Source organism: Cygnus atratus, chromosome 4, assembly GCF_013377495.2.
Source record: "Cygnus atratus isolate AKBS03 ecotype Queensland, Australia chromosome 4, CAtr_DNAZoo_HiC_assembly, whole genome shotgun sequence".
Lineage (NCBI taxonomy): Eukaryota > Metazoa > Chordata > Aves > Anseriformes > Anatidae > Cygnus > Cygnus atratus.
Window position 1 is genome coordinate 675,789 of NC_066365.1, and position 14,966 is coordinate 690,754.

At 39.4% G+C, this 14,966-nt stretch overlaps 1 protein-coding gene across 6 annotated transcripts in view; it reads left to right on the top strand.

Moving 5' to 3' along the window:
* The window catches only part of LOC118245068 (protein transport protein Sec24D-like), a 58,696-nt gene that overhangs the window by 12,044 nt on the left and 31,686 nt on the right, over window positions 1–14,966 (top strand). For all 6 annotated transcript variants that reach the window (XM_035540631.2, XM_050710543.1, XM_050710542.1 and 3 more), the window contains 3 exons: window positions 960–1,081; window positions 4,488–4,599; window positions 5,946–6,073. In XM_035540631.2, the coding sequence (XP_035396524.1) occupies window positions 960–1,081; window positions 4,488–4,599; window positions 5,946–6,073 (362 nt within the window). The remainder of the gene's footprint in view (window positions 1–959; window positions 1,082–4,487; window positions 4,600–5,945; window positions 6,074–14,966) is intronic.

Here is a 14,966-nt window from a genome sequence, read left to right on the forward strand (position 1 = left end):
GGTGGATAAAAAGCTCGACATGAACCTTCAGTATGTGCTTGCAGCCCAGAAGGCCAACTGCATCCTGGGCCACATCAACAGAGGTGATGCCAGCAGGTCAAGGGAGGGAGTAGTCCCCTCTGCTCTGCCCTCATGAGGCCCAACTTGGAGTGCTGCATCCAGGTCTGGGCCCCCAGCACAAGAACAATGTGGATCTGTTATGGCTGGCCCAGAGGAGGGCCATGAGGATGATCAGAGGGCTGGAGCACTTCTGCTGTGAAGAAAGGCTGAGAGAGCTGGAGCTGTTCAGCCTGGAGAAGGCTCCAGGGAGACCACATTGCAGCCTTTCAGTACTTAAAGGGGGCTTATAAAAAAGGCGGAGAGCGACTTTTTATAAAGGAAGATAGTGATAGGACAAAGAGGAATGATTTTGAACTAAAAGAGCGAAGATTTAGATTAAAAGGAAATTCTTCACTCTGAAGGTGGTGAGGCACTGGAACAGATTACCCAGAGAATCTGTGGATGCCCCATCCCTGGAGGTGTCCAAGGCTAGGTTGGATGAGGACCTGGGCACCCTGATCTAGTGGGTGGAGTCCCTGCCTATGGCAGAGGGGTTGGAACTGGATGGTCTTTAAGGTCCATTCCAACAAAAGCCATTCTGTGAAAGGCCTAGTTTGAGTAGCTGTAATAACCTCTACCAGCAATCCTACTTTGCTATATAATAGCAAAAACTTTAATTATGCTCAAAAAATATAATTGAAAAGTTTTGGAACTAGAGTTGTCACGCCTAGTTTTATGCTTACCTTTAGAATACAGACTGCATGAGCTAAAATAACCCATTTCTTGTACTTGCTGAAAACAGAAAGGAAGGAGAAGTTGCATTTAGCAGAAGAAAGAATGATTTGTATGGCAAAAACTGATGTTAAAATTGATAACAGAGCTTAACTACTTTATATCAATGGTCATTTGTAACCGTACAGCAAACTATGGCCCTCAGATGGCAGGATCTCAACCGTCTTATCCTGGTGCCTTTCCTGGAGGTCCAGCACAGCTCTCCAGTCCACAGCAGAAGAAGCTTGATCCTGATTCTATTCCAAGCCCAGTAAGTAATGTGGCACTTATGTTTTATGAAAGTAAATTTCTGCTCCATTTAATGCCATTGCATTTACATTGCTTGGTTTACAGGTTATGTTGCAATTTTTGTATAGTATTTTAACTACATGGGCTTTTTACTTTGTGTCGTCAGTTTGGAATAACTGAGTAGTGCATGGTACTAGGTTTAGAACTGAAGAGGCTTTATAACTTTAGCTGACATGGGACATACCCACAACTCAGAGTACATTAATAGGAATTCTCAACAAGGTTCTTATTATGACAGTAAGGAGTACTGAGGGATTACTTGCATTCTCTACAGCTGGTCACCTTTCCTTTCCACTCCAGAAAGATCCAAGGCTTAAACTTAGTAACAGGTAGACACCTAAAGTAGGACTGGTGCAGAGCACAGGTATGTGAACTCTAAAATTGCAAACATGGAAAAGCTGAGAAGACCCATGCTCAAAAGCGACGTCACTGTTTGCAGGAGTTCCTCAGGCAACCAGAACTATTTGCTTGAGCATCTTTCCACCCTTGTAAGGATTTCAGTAGCTCAGGGTATACGTAATGCTTAAGCTTCCTACAGGTTCAGAAGGCTCAGCTGTTGAAGCCTGCCTGAATGTGCACTGGTGGGACAAAGCCTCTTCTATTTAGAATTGTGTTAGAGGAAAAATAAAACAAGATATGGATTGTCAATCTTTCTTGAATAAAGTAGTCTAATTATTACCCAAATGAATTGTCAGATGCAGGCTCTAACTTGTGTTTTTTTTTTTTTATTGGAAACAGCTGATCAAAGTGGGGGGGGAAATGTGCTGAACTCATGGGGAAAGCGCACTGATGCACGCACTTACACAGGCTTACACAGGTTTTGGCGATCAGCCGAACACATGAAAAGGTCCTTGGAGAGTCAGGATTCTTGAAGCAGGCTATCTTGTAGCTTTGACACAGGACTTTCTACTTAGATGAATTAATCACCACACTGTAAGCTTGTCTGGGGGAAGGAATCTCCCATTTCTCTGCTGAAGCAGTACTACTGTGCAGGAAAGTGTGTTTTACTGGGAGGGGAGAAAATCACTTGTGCAAAATCCTGATCCTGTTCAGTAGGGTGTAGCTTTACTTCCTTATATTGGGATTTTCCTTTGTTTTATCCAGTGATGGTTTTACTGAAAAACTGAAAATATCTTGGAAAAATGCTTTTTTTTTTTTTTGGTAACCATTTAGAGGTTAATGTGACAACTGCAATTGCCATCACTGTGGTTTTAAAAAAAAAAAACAAAACAACAAAAAAACACCTGAAGTGAATTTTGGTATAATTAGCAAGTGTAGGTAATAGTGCCCTGAATAGGCTGACCATTCTTAGTGTTTCAGTATGGTGCTTTTATGTAAGAAGTACAAAATCATCTTGTATAATACATTTAGGGAAAAAAAGGCATCAGGGGAGTGGGAGGTCTGGCACGAAAGCATGGACTGATGTCTTGTTTCAATTACACATGTAGAATAAACAGCCTTGACTATGACAGTGATGCTAAAATAGGTTAAAAGGTTTGTTTTAGCAGCACAGAGAGGATCAAAATGACATGTTTAAAAGAAACATGATCTGGGTCAATGTCTGCAGAGGGCAAAAAGCTAACTCAGAATGAGGAGTAAGTATGATCATGTGTATTTCTCTTGTTATATTTACATTATACAATTACAGTAGTGTTGCCAGATAAATTTACTTCTTATCTGTAGCCATTGTTGATTTATATTTTCTTACATATGTTAGAGGTTGATATGTTCTCTGACAACATCTATGAAAACTAGCATCTGGACTTTGTCAACAATTATTTCCAAGAACAATGATATATTTAGGTCAGTTAACTGCAGAATACCATGGTGCATTGATCCTTTGCAGAGCTAAGTCTTGAAAGTGGTTTGCTTCTTTCAGCTAGCAGACCTTTGTAGAACAAAGCCTTTTTCACTTCTAATCCAAGAGTTACTGATAAGTATACAAGCCAAGCAGGCAGGGAAAAGTAATCAAGCAGAAGATATAACAAGCTCCGAGGAATGTATTGTATATTTAAATTGCAATAAAAAAACTTTAAGGAGAATGAAAATGTTACAGGCCGTAGATTAATTCCAGTGTGTTAGGAAATACCTCTTGGACAATGATCAATAGACTCCGTGCTGACTAATTTTGTTTTTCTTCTGTTTGCTTTCCAGCAGAGGCTTCTGAAGTTCCATAGCTATTATTAGAAATTCATGTGCAGTGTAAAGATACAATTGCATGGGATACCAGCAGCAGTGGCAAAGGCAGTTTCAAAAAATCCCTGCCTTCTTCCTCTTTCTCACAGCTGTTAGGCTACACACTAAAATGGATTACTGAAAAGATAACTCCTTTGAGGATGAGAAGGAATAGTGGTATCGTCTCAGTGATCCAGTTTATGGTGTGGACCAATATACCCATATTTATATAACTTCAGTTGTACCCTGAAAAGTATCAAACTTAAGCATGAGGGACTGCAGAAGTGACAGTATAGACAGTGTACACAAAGCGAATTTGTTAAGTAGTAAAGCCAGCTTCATGAGCATTTCATGAAAATAATTCACTAGTCTTCAACTAGAATGCACATGATTAGACCTGCTTCACCAGAAGTTTTCTGTGATTGTTCTCCTTTACTTTTTTTTTCTAGGAGGAAGCTCACAACATGGTAGTATGACTCAGGGAATGAAAACACTCAGTTCCAGGGTTGACTACCTCATGGCCAGACAGGCTTTTCTTGAGGATTGAAATTACTACCTTCTAAATTGCAGTGCTCAGCTAGGAAGGTGGTATTCTCCATAGGTTATCATTCACTTTTTAACCATCCTGTGCACAGAGCCTAGTGGGGGGAGGAATTGAGGGCCAACCCCTCCCACTATTGCAATCAGATAAATTAGCCACACATTCATTTATGAAGAACAGCATCTGGCACAATTATGGCCATACAAAAGATAACCTGGTATACGTGACATCTGAGTAAGGTGATGCAACCTGTTTGCACTTAAGTTTGATCTTGGAGCTTGGAAGGCCGGATTCAGTAACAAGGCTTATTTACACAACCACTCTATTCAGTTTGCTGGCTAGACTCTCCTGAAAATGTCTGACTCCTGCAGTCAACATGCTTTGAACTCCCTTGTTCACTGTATATAGGTCTGGTCAACCCCTATGTGTAGTGTTACCTCTGCAGAGTTCCAACAGGCAACTGTAGCTGTGAGTTACACTGCTCAGCTGTGTCTATATAGTTTTCTAGTTCTTAACTATCCTAGAAGTTTGTATGTGATGGGTTTATGGCACCTCTATATAAGACAATAGTTTTACTTGGTCTAACTCTTTATGGATGTAACTGAATGCATGGCCAATCTTTCTCACGCTGTTCTTGCTTCTTATTCATCAGATTCAAGTCATTGAAAACGACAAAGCTTCTAGGGGAGGGCAGATCTATGCTACAAACACAAGAGGACAGGTTCCTCCTCTTGTCACTACAGACTGCGTAATCCAAGATCAAGGTAACTGTCCTTGTTACTGCTTTGGGGAAAATGAAGTAAATATATGTGTATATGACTAAATTCTCACATTTATCACCTAAAAATGGTGTTTCTTACTCTAAATTGGACATAAAATGGGAAAATTGCTCCCAGGTGCATGTGGGAGGGGGAGCTGGGGGGAGAACTGAATTCTTAAACTTTTGGTTAATTCCAGTGAAAGCCGTGAGATCACCTTGTCCTTACCTTTTCTACCCATGCTGAAATTTAAAGTAATATGCATAATTGACACAACTTCTCTTAACGTAAATTTTTTCAAGGTTTTCAAGTAAAAGGCCCTCTTCAGATTCTTCTGAAATTTTAAAAGATGGACACTATAAAAAGCACTGACTCTATCATTGTTGTGTGTTAAGATAAGAATTTTGGAAAATTGTATTCAAACTATGGGGGCATAGTATAGGCCTGTCTAGTTGGCTTAATGTTTTCGTTTGACTAGTGCACCTCCATTTGCTTCAGCCTAGACCCTGTAAGTACCATATTCCGTGCTCTTGACAGCAGACTTGATACTTTAATATAGATAAAACTGATGGTATCATTTAGTCCAGCATTAATTGATCAGTGCTTGGATGAGCCGTACAAAACATACGAACACATCAAGATTTTTGGACGTTATCTGAGAATGGGATAATGCAGTTCTAATGAACAAAGAAATTCCTCTCAAGAAACTGAGCAGAACTGCAGTCTGATGGTTTAAAAAAAAAAAAAAAGGAACATAAGAAGGCAGTTTCTGAACTGCCTTGGACTTCTAGTGCTCATCTGCCTTGCAGAATGCAGTTTCTCATTGAGGGAACTGAGCTAACTGTGCTACAAGAAATGGGGTAGTGATTTTAGCACACTGTATCTTGCAGGATATATGAGCATGGTCATGTTAACACTGGTATCCTACCTTCTGAATTAGAGCTAGCTCATTAGCATGGTCTTGACAGTAAGTATGAGTTTGCTGCATTTTGTTATGTACAGTGTTGACATTCTTATTGGGGTTTTCATCCATATTATTTCCTGTTAACACCTCAGATATGGATATTTTCAAATTAATCTCTATGGAGATTCTCATTGCAAATAATGGTGCTTTTTTTTTCTTGATACTTTTAAATCTATTCATTAAACTCGAACAGCAAGGAGAGGTTTGCCTACAGGGGGAGGCAGTGGATTGATACATGAGATGGGCAGAAGCTTCCATGGGAGAACAAAAAGCATGTATTTAACTTAGCATATGCTCTTGTTTTGTTGTTGTTTTTCTGGTTTGTGTTTAGGACAGGCAGATTCCTTTTATCAGTCTTTCACTGTGCATGCTTTGTCGGGTGTTCTAGGCCATGCCAGCCCTCGTTATATCCGATGTACTACCTACTGCTTCCCGTCATCTTCAGATATGGCCAAACAGGCTCACATCCCACTGGCAGCTGTCATCCAGCCTTTTGCTCTTGTTCCGCAAAATGAGGTGAGGACTAACAGAATATTAGTCCCATGTGGTTTTGTCTCCTAAACGTTAATGACTTCTTCTCTGGGTGGGTGGGCTGGGAGGGTGACTGTGAAGGAGTTAGAGAGGTAGCTGCAGAAGACTGAGTTGCACTTGGGTCATGATGCAACTTCAAGGGATAAATATCTAGGAAAAGGTACAAGAGTGGTAACTATGTAATCTGAACCAGCAAGTTCCTGGTGTTGCCCCAACTATCTACTTTATGCTGTGACTGGCAGCTGCTAGAATTACATAGCTATAGGCAAAGACATTAAAAGAGGATAGCCCTGAACAGTATCAACAGAGACTAAATTCATTTTACTACATTAATAGTTACATTCAAAAAATCTCACTTTTCCATTTATTTCTTTACAAAATAAAGAAGATTAGGGTATTTTCTACTTGGGTGAACTGAGTCATAGAAAGACAAATGTAACTACCCATTTTTGGCAGTTATTTGGAGACACTAACCTAATCATTTTTTTTTCTCACACTGCCATCTATGACAGCCCCTCCTATTCCAAGCATAGCCCTAGTTCATGTGCAAAATAATTCTGCAGATTAGCAGTGTCCTATGATCTCAGGATAGTTGTTACATGGGTACACAGCTTCCTGGCATCCCCAGTGGGTTGCATCAGTAGCAGGGATACAACCAGTTTGCAAGTGTAGCTTGTAACTGCATCATCAGCTGCATCTGGGCTCTCCTTTCTTGTCCTTAACTGCCTGCCTTCTTCATTGTGCAGCTTCTAAATTCTGCAACAAAGGTCTGTAGATGGCATTTCCTTTTCACATGCAATGCTAATTTACTTTCAGAGTATTGTTTGCTGCAAAAAAAAAAAAGTGGGGATCTCATATAAGTTATAATATGTGATTGTGTCTTCAGAAACTCCATCATAAAACATGCACAGAAAAGCCTAATAAAAATTGCACAGACTTTCAGTGTTTGGTTTTTGCAGTCTTTGATTTTCTTTAACTTTGTTTTATTGCTTGTAAATTCTTTGGGATTTTTTTTTTGTTTTTGGAAAAATAAGTTGGAAGAAAGCAGATGTTGTTCTTTATCTGGATGGATAACTTCCAATCCAACAGACTTCTGTAGTTTGAATTAAGATTTTTATTTTAGCAGGGAAGATAACTACGTAGTTATCTTCTCTGGGGTCCACAGGGAAATAGGGTGTGTTACTTATAGTTCTGCAGATAGCAAGTCTCACCATTTGTCTGCTAGACAGCAATTTTGGGTTTCATTACAGTTTTTGAGGAGAATGTGCGGACTTGGCTTGCTACCCCCTGCATTTTCTTCTAGATGAAACTCCTGCTGTTGCTTCCCCACTCCTTCACCTTACCAGACAGCCTTTGCTATTCAGTCCCCTTTACCCCTCTTCTGTGCCCACATCATTCTGCTGTCACATTGGCTCCTCATTTGCATGTCTTTCAGTCTGCTTCCAGTCACTTATGCTTCGCATACATGGCTTCTCCGTCTCCTGTACAGTGTTTGGATGAGTGATCAAGTTGCTTAAATTGAAATCTCTTCTGCATACGTAAATTAGCAGTATGTGCAAACACTTGGCCAAGTTCAGGAGGATTTTTCCACTGTTGGCAAAAAAGAAATGTACGCGGTGACCCCCTGGTTCTGAAGAGTTAGTGCTCTCAAGCTGTTGGAAAGGTCAGCAGAATTCATTAATCTGTAAAGAGCAGTGTTTTTTTCCTAGCTTCTTTATCGGAAGAGGCTAAAAAACTTAAGTCTGAAAAATGTCTCTCAAAATTGGCTACTAAAGTTCAGTGTGGAAAATTTCAGTCTAAAAAGTTGTAGCTTTGTTAGCATTCATGAAGACACATAATCCACAAAGTGATTATATGAAGGTGCTTTTATTAGGCGCCAGAAGTTAGGGGCATGCCTGCCCAAATCTAACTTCATCCGATTCGTTCACTCACGTTCTCTTTTATCTCCTAAAATATTACATATGCATTAAGTTTTACAACACATCTATGCATATTCATTTCCTAGCTCCGCCTAGTCCCGCTTCATATGCTAGTTATCTTATCAGTCCTTCTGTGCTTGCGTAGTACTCTCTGGTGGTCGTCGGGATGAAGTAAGATGTCTTCATCAGAGTTGAACTTTTTCTTTTCTTCTTGTGCATGCTCTCTGAGCCTCAGTCCAAACTGTAAGGTTGGTTTGACCTGGTTCCCGGGGTCCGAGGGGCCCCTGTTATCTAGATGTCTTGCAAGTTTGGCATTCTTTTAGTCCTCCTCATCATGAATCTGTGCATTCTCTCATGCTATTTTTGCACATATATTTTGTATTTTCCAAGTGCAGCACAAGCACAGTATATCGCAAATGTAACACATATTAAGCAATATTCATTGGATAAATGTATATTTCATCTTCTGTTACCAACACTTGGTAAAGTTTTAAAGAACTGAAGAGATGGTGTCACAGTAGGAAGTGCTGGGGAGTCTTAGCTGGGGCAGTTTTTCCAAGACTTGCCTATGACATGTCTTCATTGCTGCTGCCAAAATAAGATCTTACCCTTAAGATCTTCTTAAAAAAAAAAAAGTCTTCCATGGTCTTCCATATGGGATTTATAACCACTTCAATTCTGAAAAGCTACTTAATTTGAAGGAACTGGGCTTTTTATGGAGGTAAAATATATTCAAGTGCTTATTTGTGTTTCTGAATTTCCTACTATGGTGCTTTCTGCCTGGAACTAGTGACTGACGCACGGGAAGGTTTTCCCTTCAGGCTGTGTATCCTATCTCGCAGATGCCTGTAAGTGCCTTTTAACAAGGCCAGCAGGTGATGCTCATCACACATTACAGGGCTCTGTACAGTGGGAATTTGTCTAATCTCTTGATAAACAGCATGTTATATATAGTAACATCGTGATTTTTTTTCTTGCCTTTTAATGAATAATATCAATTCATTCATCTTTGCAGCTTCAGCTGCAGACATGCCTCCATTACTAGTATACAGAGCACTATCATCCAGTGAGTTCCAATTTTGTTTTTTTTCAAAGGAGGAAGAAAAACAATGGCTACAAGGGTTTAGTGGACCATGGCTGTGAAATGCCCACAAATGCTTTGTGCAGCTGGTAATATGATTAGGAACAGCTGAGAAACAGACACATCTCAATTGAACTGTAAGGACTTTAGCAAACCCACACACTATACAAAACCCATTATGATGCACGTCTTTCTGCATTAGTAAAGCTGTATTTGAAAAGCCATGGGCTTCCACGGTCATTCAAGTGACTGATAGAATTATATTTATGGAATACTTGTAAGACTTAGTTGACTGGCATTTTGCTGTCATCACCGCTTATAGTTGAGGATGAATTTGAAATAGTTCATAGGTATATTTGCATGTTCAGTGGTTTGTTGCCATATATGACTCTCTTTCTATGCCATTACTGTACTAGGTCAGTTAGAAACAATGGGAAAAATTTACCGTGCTTCCAGACAATTTGAGGATACAGCGTGGTCTTCAGATGTCTTGTTCTTCCTTTCTCCATTCTTGAGTGTGGGTTTTGATTTATTGAGGGCTGTTGTTTGCTTGTTTACTTATTTTCTTTCTTAAATGAACACATTCACCATTTTGGTGGATGACTTGTAAGCAGCGGTGTTACGTGTTGGTACGCGTTGGTGGGTTGTGCACTTGGCTTAGAGTTTCCTGCTGGCTTTACATTTTAACCAACAGAGCAATTTGTTGAACTGTTCTTGCCTGTGCAGGCAGTAGGAGGGAATGCCTGAGAGATTCTTCATCTATAGTAAATGAACATGAGGATGTAGGAAAAAGTAACTGGGGTCCTAGAGGTGTATGCGTAGTCAAGATTATAGTCATCACTTTGAGTCAACTGGAATTTGATCTTTGAGGATTTGTTTCCTTTGACACAAGGGGTGGAGGTAAAAGATCCTGGGATCTTTTCCAAATAAAAAGTTTAATAAAGTTCAGTAGTATTTCTCAGAAATATTCCTTCCAGTCTGGAGGTCTAGCCTGGACAAGAATAATACAGTGTTTGAGCGTGTCTGGAAGGTAGATTTAAGTTTTTCAGTCACCATGGGTTCTTTTGGGGGAAGTGGAGTGTCTACACATACAGGCTGGTGTTCTGTCTCCAAAAGTCATTTGGGAATGCTAGCATACAATGGGAATAAGATTTTTTTTTTTCCTTCCCAAAATAGGGTCTGAGGAAAAAAAAAAGAGACAAGAAATACACAGGCTTGAACAGGGGCATTTTTGGAAGATGTGTGCAAAAAATATCCATATGTCCAGTAAAGAATGGGATACAAGCTACCCCTGTGGGAGAAAATAAGAACACAAAGTAAAATCAACACAGTGCTAGGTAAGGGTGTTAAATGAAAACAACCCATGTATGCCTTTGAATCAGTGCAGTGTTTCAGGAAAAAAAATATACAGGATTTGTTCCTTCGAAGAGAAGGAACCTTGAAAAGTTACAGAAATGTAGTGGAATGAGAAGACAAAGATGCTGTGTGGCTTTATATACTGCTAAAAAAGCCCCATGCAATTGAGACTCTGTGGAGTGGTGGTGTGTCTGAGAAGTTCCATAATACCTAGAAGTTTGGAAATTGTGAGTAGAGAGGACACAAGACCAACATAAGTGAATACAAAGAAAGGCATAGAAATGCACCAGTAGGTTGCAATATCAGTCCTCAGATCAAGGGAGGAAAGCTGAATTCCTCAACAATTGACAGCTGAGAGTAAGGAAAGATCTAGTGCAGCTAAGATGCCAGATTGCAGGTGCTCACCTGTAACCTGGTGCAACTGCACTGTGAGAACATTCTCATTTATGGCAGCCATTTATGGAAAACTTAAATAGATGTCATACTGATCTTGCTGAAGAAAAGCTCAAGAAGGCGGGTTTGTGTCAGTGGTGGTAAATCACAAGTGAGAGCTAATTTAAGACACAAGTAGAGACTGTTCAATAGAGATCGCTGACTGCTTGTGTTTGACGTCCTAAGAACAGCAAGGTTAGTAACACTCAGCACATGGACACTGAGCTTCAGAAGAGCAGAGCAAGTGAAATGAGGTTATTTGGAAAGGCCCTAGAGTTGAAAGAGAGGAAGCTTCCATGGAGGGCCCACAGTCTCTCATGATTACAAATGACAAAAAGCCTTCCACAGCCAATCTAGAAAACCGTAGACTAGCGAACCTTACATGTATGCTATATATCATTAGAAGCTAAGGTTGTTAGAACATTCATGCCTCCTCACCCCTGGCCGGTGTCTTAACAGCTCTAGATGTTTCTGAATCTTTATCTGTACTAAGTCTTCACTTATTATTTCTAAAAAAAAAAGTTCTTTTTCACTCCCCTGATTTGGATGATCTATGAAAAGTGTTTGTTTGTTAAAGATTTTGACGATACAGTATCATTGTTTGACAGAACTTATTTTTAGTCCACTGGTGCTTTAGCAACAGTCTATAAAAATAACCAGCTCTCACAGTTATCATCATGGACAAAGCTCTACGTGAATTTGTTTTGGAGATGCACGAATGTTTACAGAGCCTGAATAAACCATGTGATCTTGGTTTAACATCTAATACTGCCTGCTTAAAAAGTTAGTTAAAGAGTATTTCAAGTTTTAAAATCAAATATAAACAACTCCAAAAAATATATATAGTTTTAAATATTAAAATATCTAGAGTGACTTTCTTTCTTGTTCTTTAGTAGTTTTGTGTTGTCACTCTCTACATTGTTATTACTTATTTATTTGTTATTTCTTCATAGAAATATTCAGTGGTGAGAAATTATTATTTCACGTTTCTCCTCAGTAGATTAACAAGTTAAAAAGATAAAACTGGAATGGAATTGCTTCTCAGAAATTCTGGTGTTCATGAGCTGAAAGCCATTTAACCTTTTCAGAAGAATACTGAGATGTGATGGTACCCAGTGCAGCTGAGCTGCTTGGAAAGCCATGTTTTTTTACAGGGATGATAGTGCATTTCCTAGGTAGAGCTGTGTCAGGTGTAAGGTTAGCAGAAGCTACAAACTGGGTGAGTAACTAGCAGGTGATGCAATGTTACAAAATCTCTCTTCTGTAACAGAGTGTGAATTTTCATTTAGACCCCAAGAAGTGGGTTTGAAACAAGTCATTCAAATGCTGAATAAATTTGAAGAATTCAGGGAAATCCCTACACTCTTGTGATCTACTGTGGGATCGGTGGGGACTCAGATTCTGTAGTTTGTATTCAGTGGCCAGTAAGGATGGCAAGCAGTCTGTACCTTTAGTTTGAAACACGTTTTTATATAGGCACATGTATTTATTAATGGTTCTGTGCTTGTGCAGAGCTTTGGTTTGAGGGGACTGAGGAACACTTAAATTGTAGGCAGTACAAAATGATTTAATGGAAATACCTTACTGATTCTTCCTTTCCATTAGGGATGTGTTAAAAAGCACAGATTGCAGAACAGAAGTGCTCACTGATAGCATCTACCCACCGTAAAAAGCCATCACTTTTTTATTTTACCCTTCGATTTTTAGTTACTGACTTGCAGGAGGATGTTCCCTAATACTGTGTGGAAGACTAGCTAATTTAAGGGCTTTTGATGAGGGATTCTATCAAAAGACTTTTAAAAAGCAAAGTACATTATATCAACTAGGTCACGCTTGTCTGCATGCTGTCTGACTCTTGACAGAACTCAATAGATTGTGGCTCTTGCAGAGGGATGTCACGACACATCAACTCTCCCTCTGTATGTCCTGTTTATTGGCGTGTCTTTTTATGTTCTCCTCCATTGTAATATCTACCAATTTGCTTTCTGTGGAAGTAAGACTTGCTGGTCTGTAGCTCTAGGATCGCCCAGAAGTTCTTTGTAAAGTTTCTTTTTATATTGGTGCTGCCTTTACTTTTGGGCACTGAAGCTCATGTAAGCAATTGGTTTTATGCAGTTCAGCAATTTTGCACTGTGAGTCTTTTTAGATAGGAATTCCATGATTAGGCAGTAAAATTGTCCTTACTACTAGAAAGATTTTTTTAAATAGCAAAAGATGATAGTAAAAAAAAAAAAACCTTTCTGAAGGAAAGGCTCTGAAAGAGCTGGGCATTTGTTTTGCTCTGCTGTCTGTTTTGAAATATCTCATCGTTCTCAGTGTTGGCTTGTAAATTTGTAATCCTCATATGGGACTTGACATAACTGAGATTCCACTTCATATTCACCACTAGTGGAAATGAAATGTCAGGGCTTATTGAATGTTTCATGACCTTTTTCCTTTGTGTAAACTACATATGACTCTTTATATTGAAATTATTCAAAATTGTTGTGTGTTTGTAGACAATACTGCACTTCTCCTCTCCATTGTGGGTGACAAAGCCTTCCTCCTCTCAAATTAGTACTCCACAGCAGAAAGAGCACCTGTTAACCAGTGAAGAGATAAAGTTTTGCTATCTCCGAATAGTAACTAGGGCATATTGCATTGCGTGTTGTGCAGTTCTCTGGATTGTCAAAGATCCAGCAGTGTCCAAGTTTTGCTGATGTGTTTTGGGCATACTTTCAAAGTAATCTGTGCCTGTTGTCATGTTCTTCTAAAACAGGATGAGTGTGTGATGTAACTTAATAGTTAGGACGCAGTCTGACTATGTTGAAAGGCTTCTTCACCCTTCAGGAATGGGGAGCTGTTGAGCAGTCTGTACAGCAGAGTTTATTGCCTCTGTTTAAACTTCCAGAGATGGAAGTTACGGGACCAGAAAGAAAGCAAATACACCAGTACTGCATTGTAGATTCCAACTGGGCCATTTAGCTTAGAGATAGGGCCATGCTACAGGACATTCCGCCATGTTCTTAGGACTGCCTTGGTATTTTTACAACCAGTCCATTGTTGAGCTATTTGGAACAGTCAATCCATGTAGAAACTGTCCAGGTAGCATAAGCTTGTATCCTGAACTCATCACTGTCTATCTGCTGTGTTAAATGTGAGCCTAAACATTACTATTTCCTCCATTTTTCAGATGTTAAAACATGTTCCAAAGCATCCCTTTAACACTTTCATTTGAGAGGGAACTGTGAAACTCTGGTCTTGTGCTCCTGAGTCTGTCTAGAATCTGGAAAAGAGTTGTTGAGCCTTGTTGCTCTTTCAGTGCTTTTTTTTTTTTTTCCTCCTACTGACTAGCTCCAGGTTAATGTTGTGGTTTTTTTGTATAGCTCTCTGGGGTGCCTGACTATCCCATGCGTGGTATATACAGCCCAGAACTTACATGCATCTCCAGGTGCCTTACCCCGAAAGCTTTATATCACTCGGGAGGCCAGTGCCTGTGAGCTAGGTTTTGCAGTGCCTAATTTAGAGATGCATAAATCCTGTATTAGATAAGGCTCTCTTTATGGAGTATGTCCAGCACTAGTCTGCATTTGGTAGTAAAGCATTTGGAATTGGATTGCTTCCCAAGACTTCATCTTCTAGGAGAAAGTTTTTGTTAGCTTATTGGGCTATAACTACATGGTGTAACAAGAATGTAGAGCCAAAGTTAGCAAGATTTTGGCAGCATAGTTTTTCCTAATTCAAGTAAATTTCCTTATTTATTTTTTTCCCATTTTTGTTTTTAGTGTACACTTTTTAAAATACTCTTCATACTTCTGTAGTGTGTTGTTCCATGCATCGTTGTTACAGTAAGGACTTAATTCTGAAAGAGATGGGGACAAGTGACTTGGAAAATAGACACTCATATATACTTTATTCATATTCTAATCAGAATCCCTGATTAATTTGCACAGTCTTGAAAGGTTAGACTGGGAAAAGTGCATTTCTAAAGATTTAGGTACAGTGATGTAATTAGTTTCTGATAAGTTGGAAACCATCTGTTCTTCAGAATGGTCACGGCAGAAGAAAAGCCTGACTAAGCACCAGTAAATATCGAGGGGAAAGAGGGAAT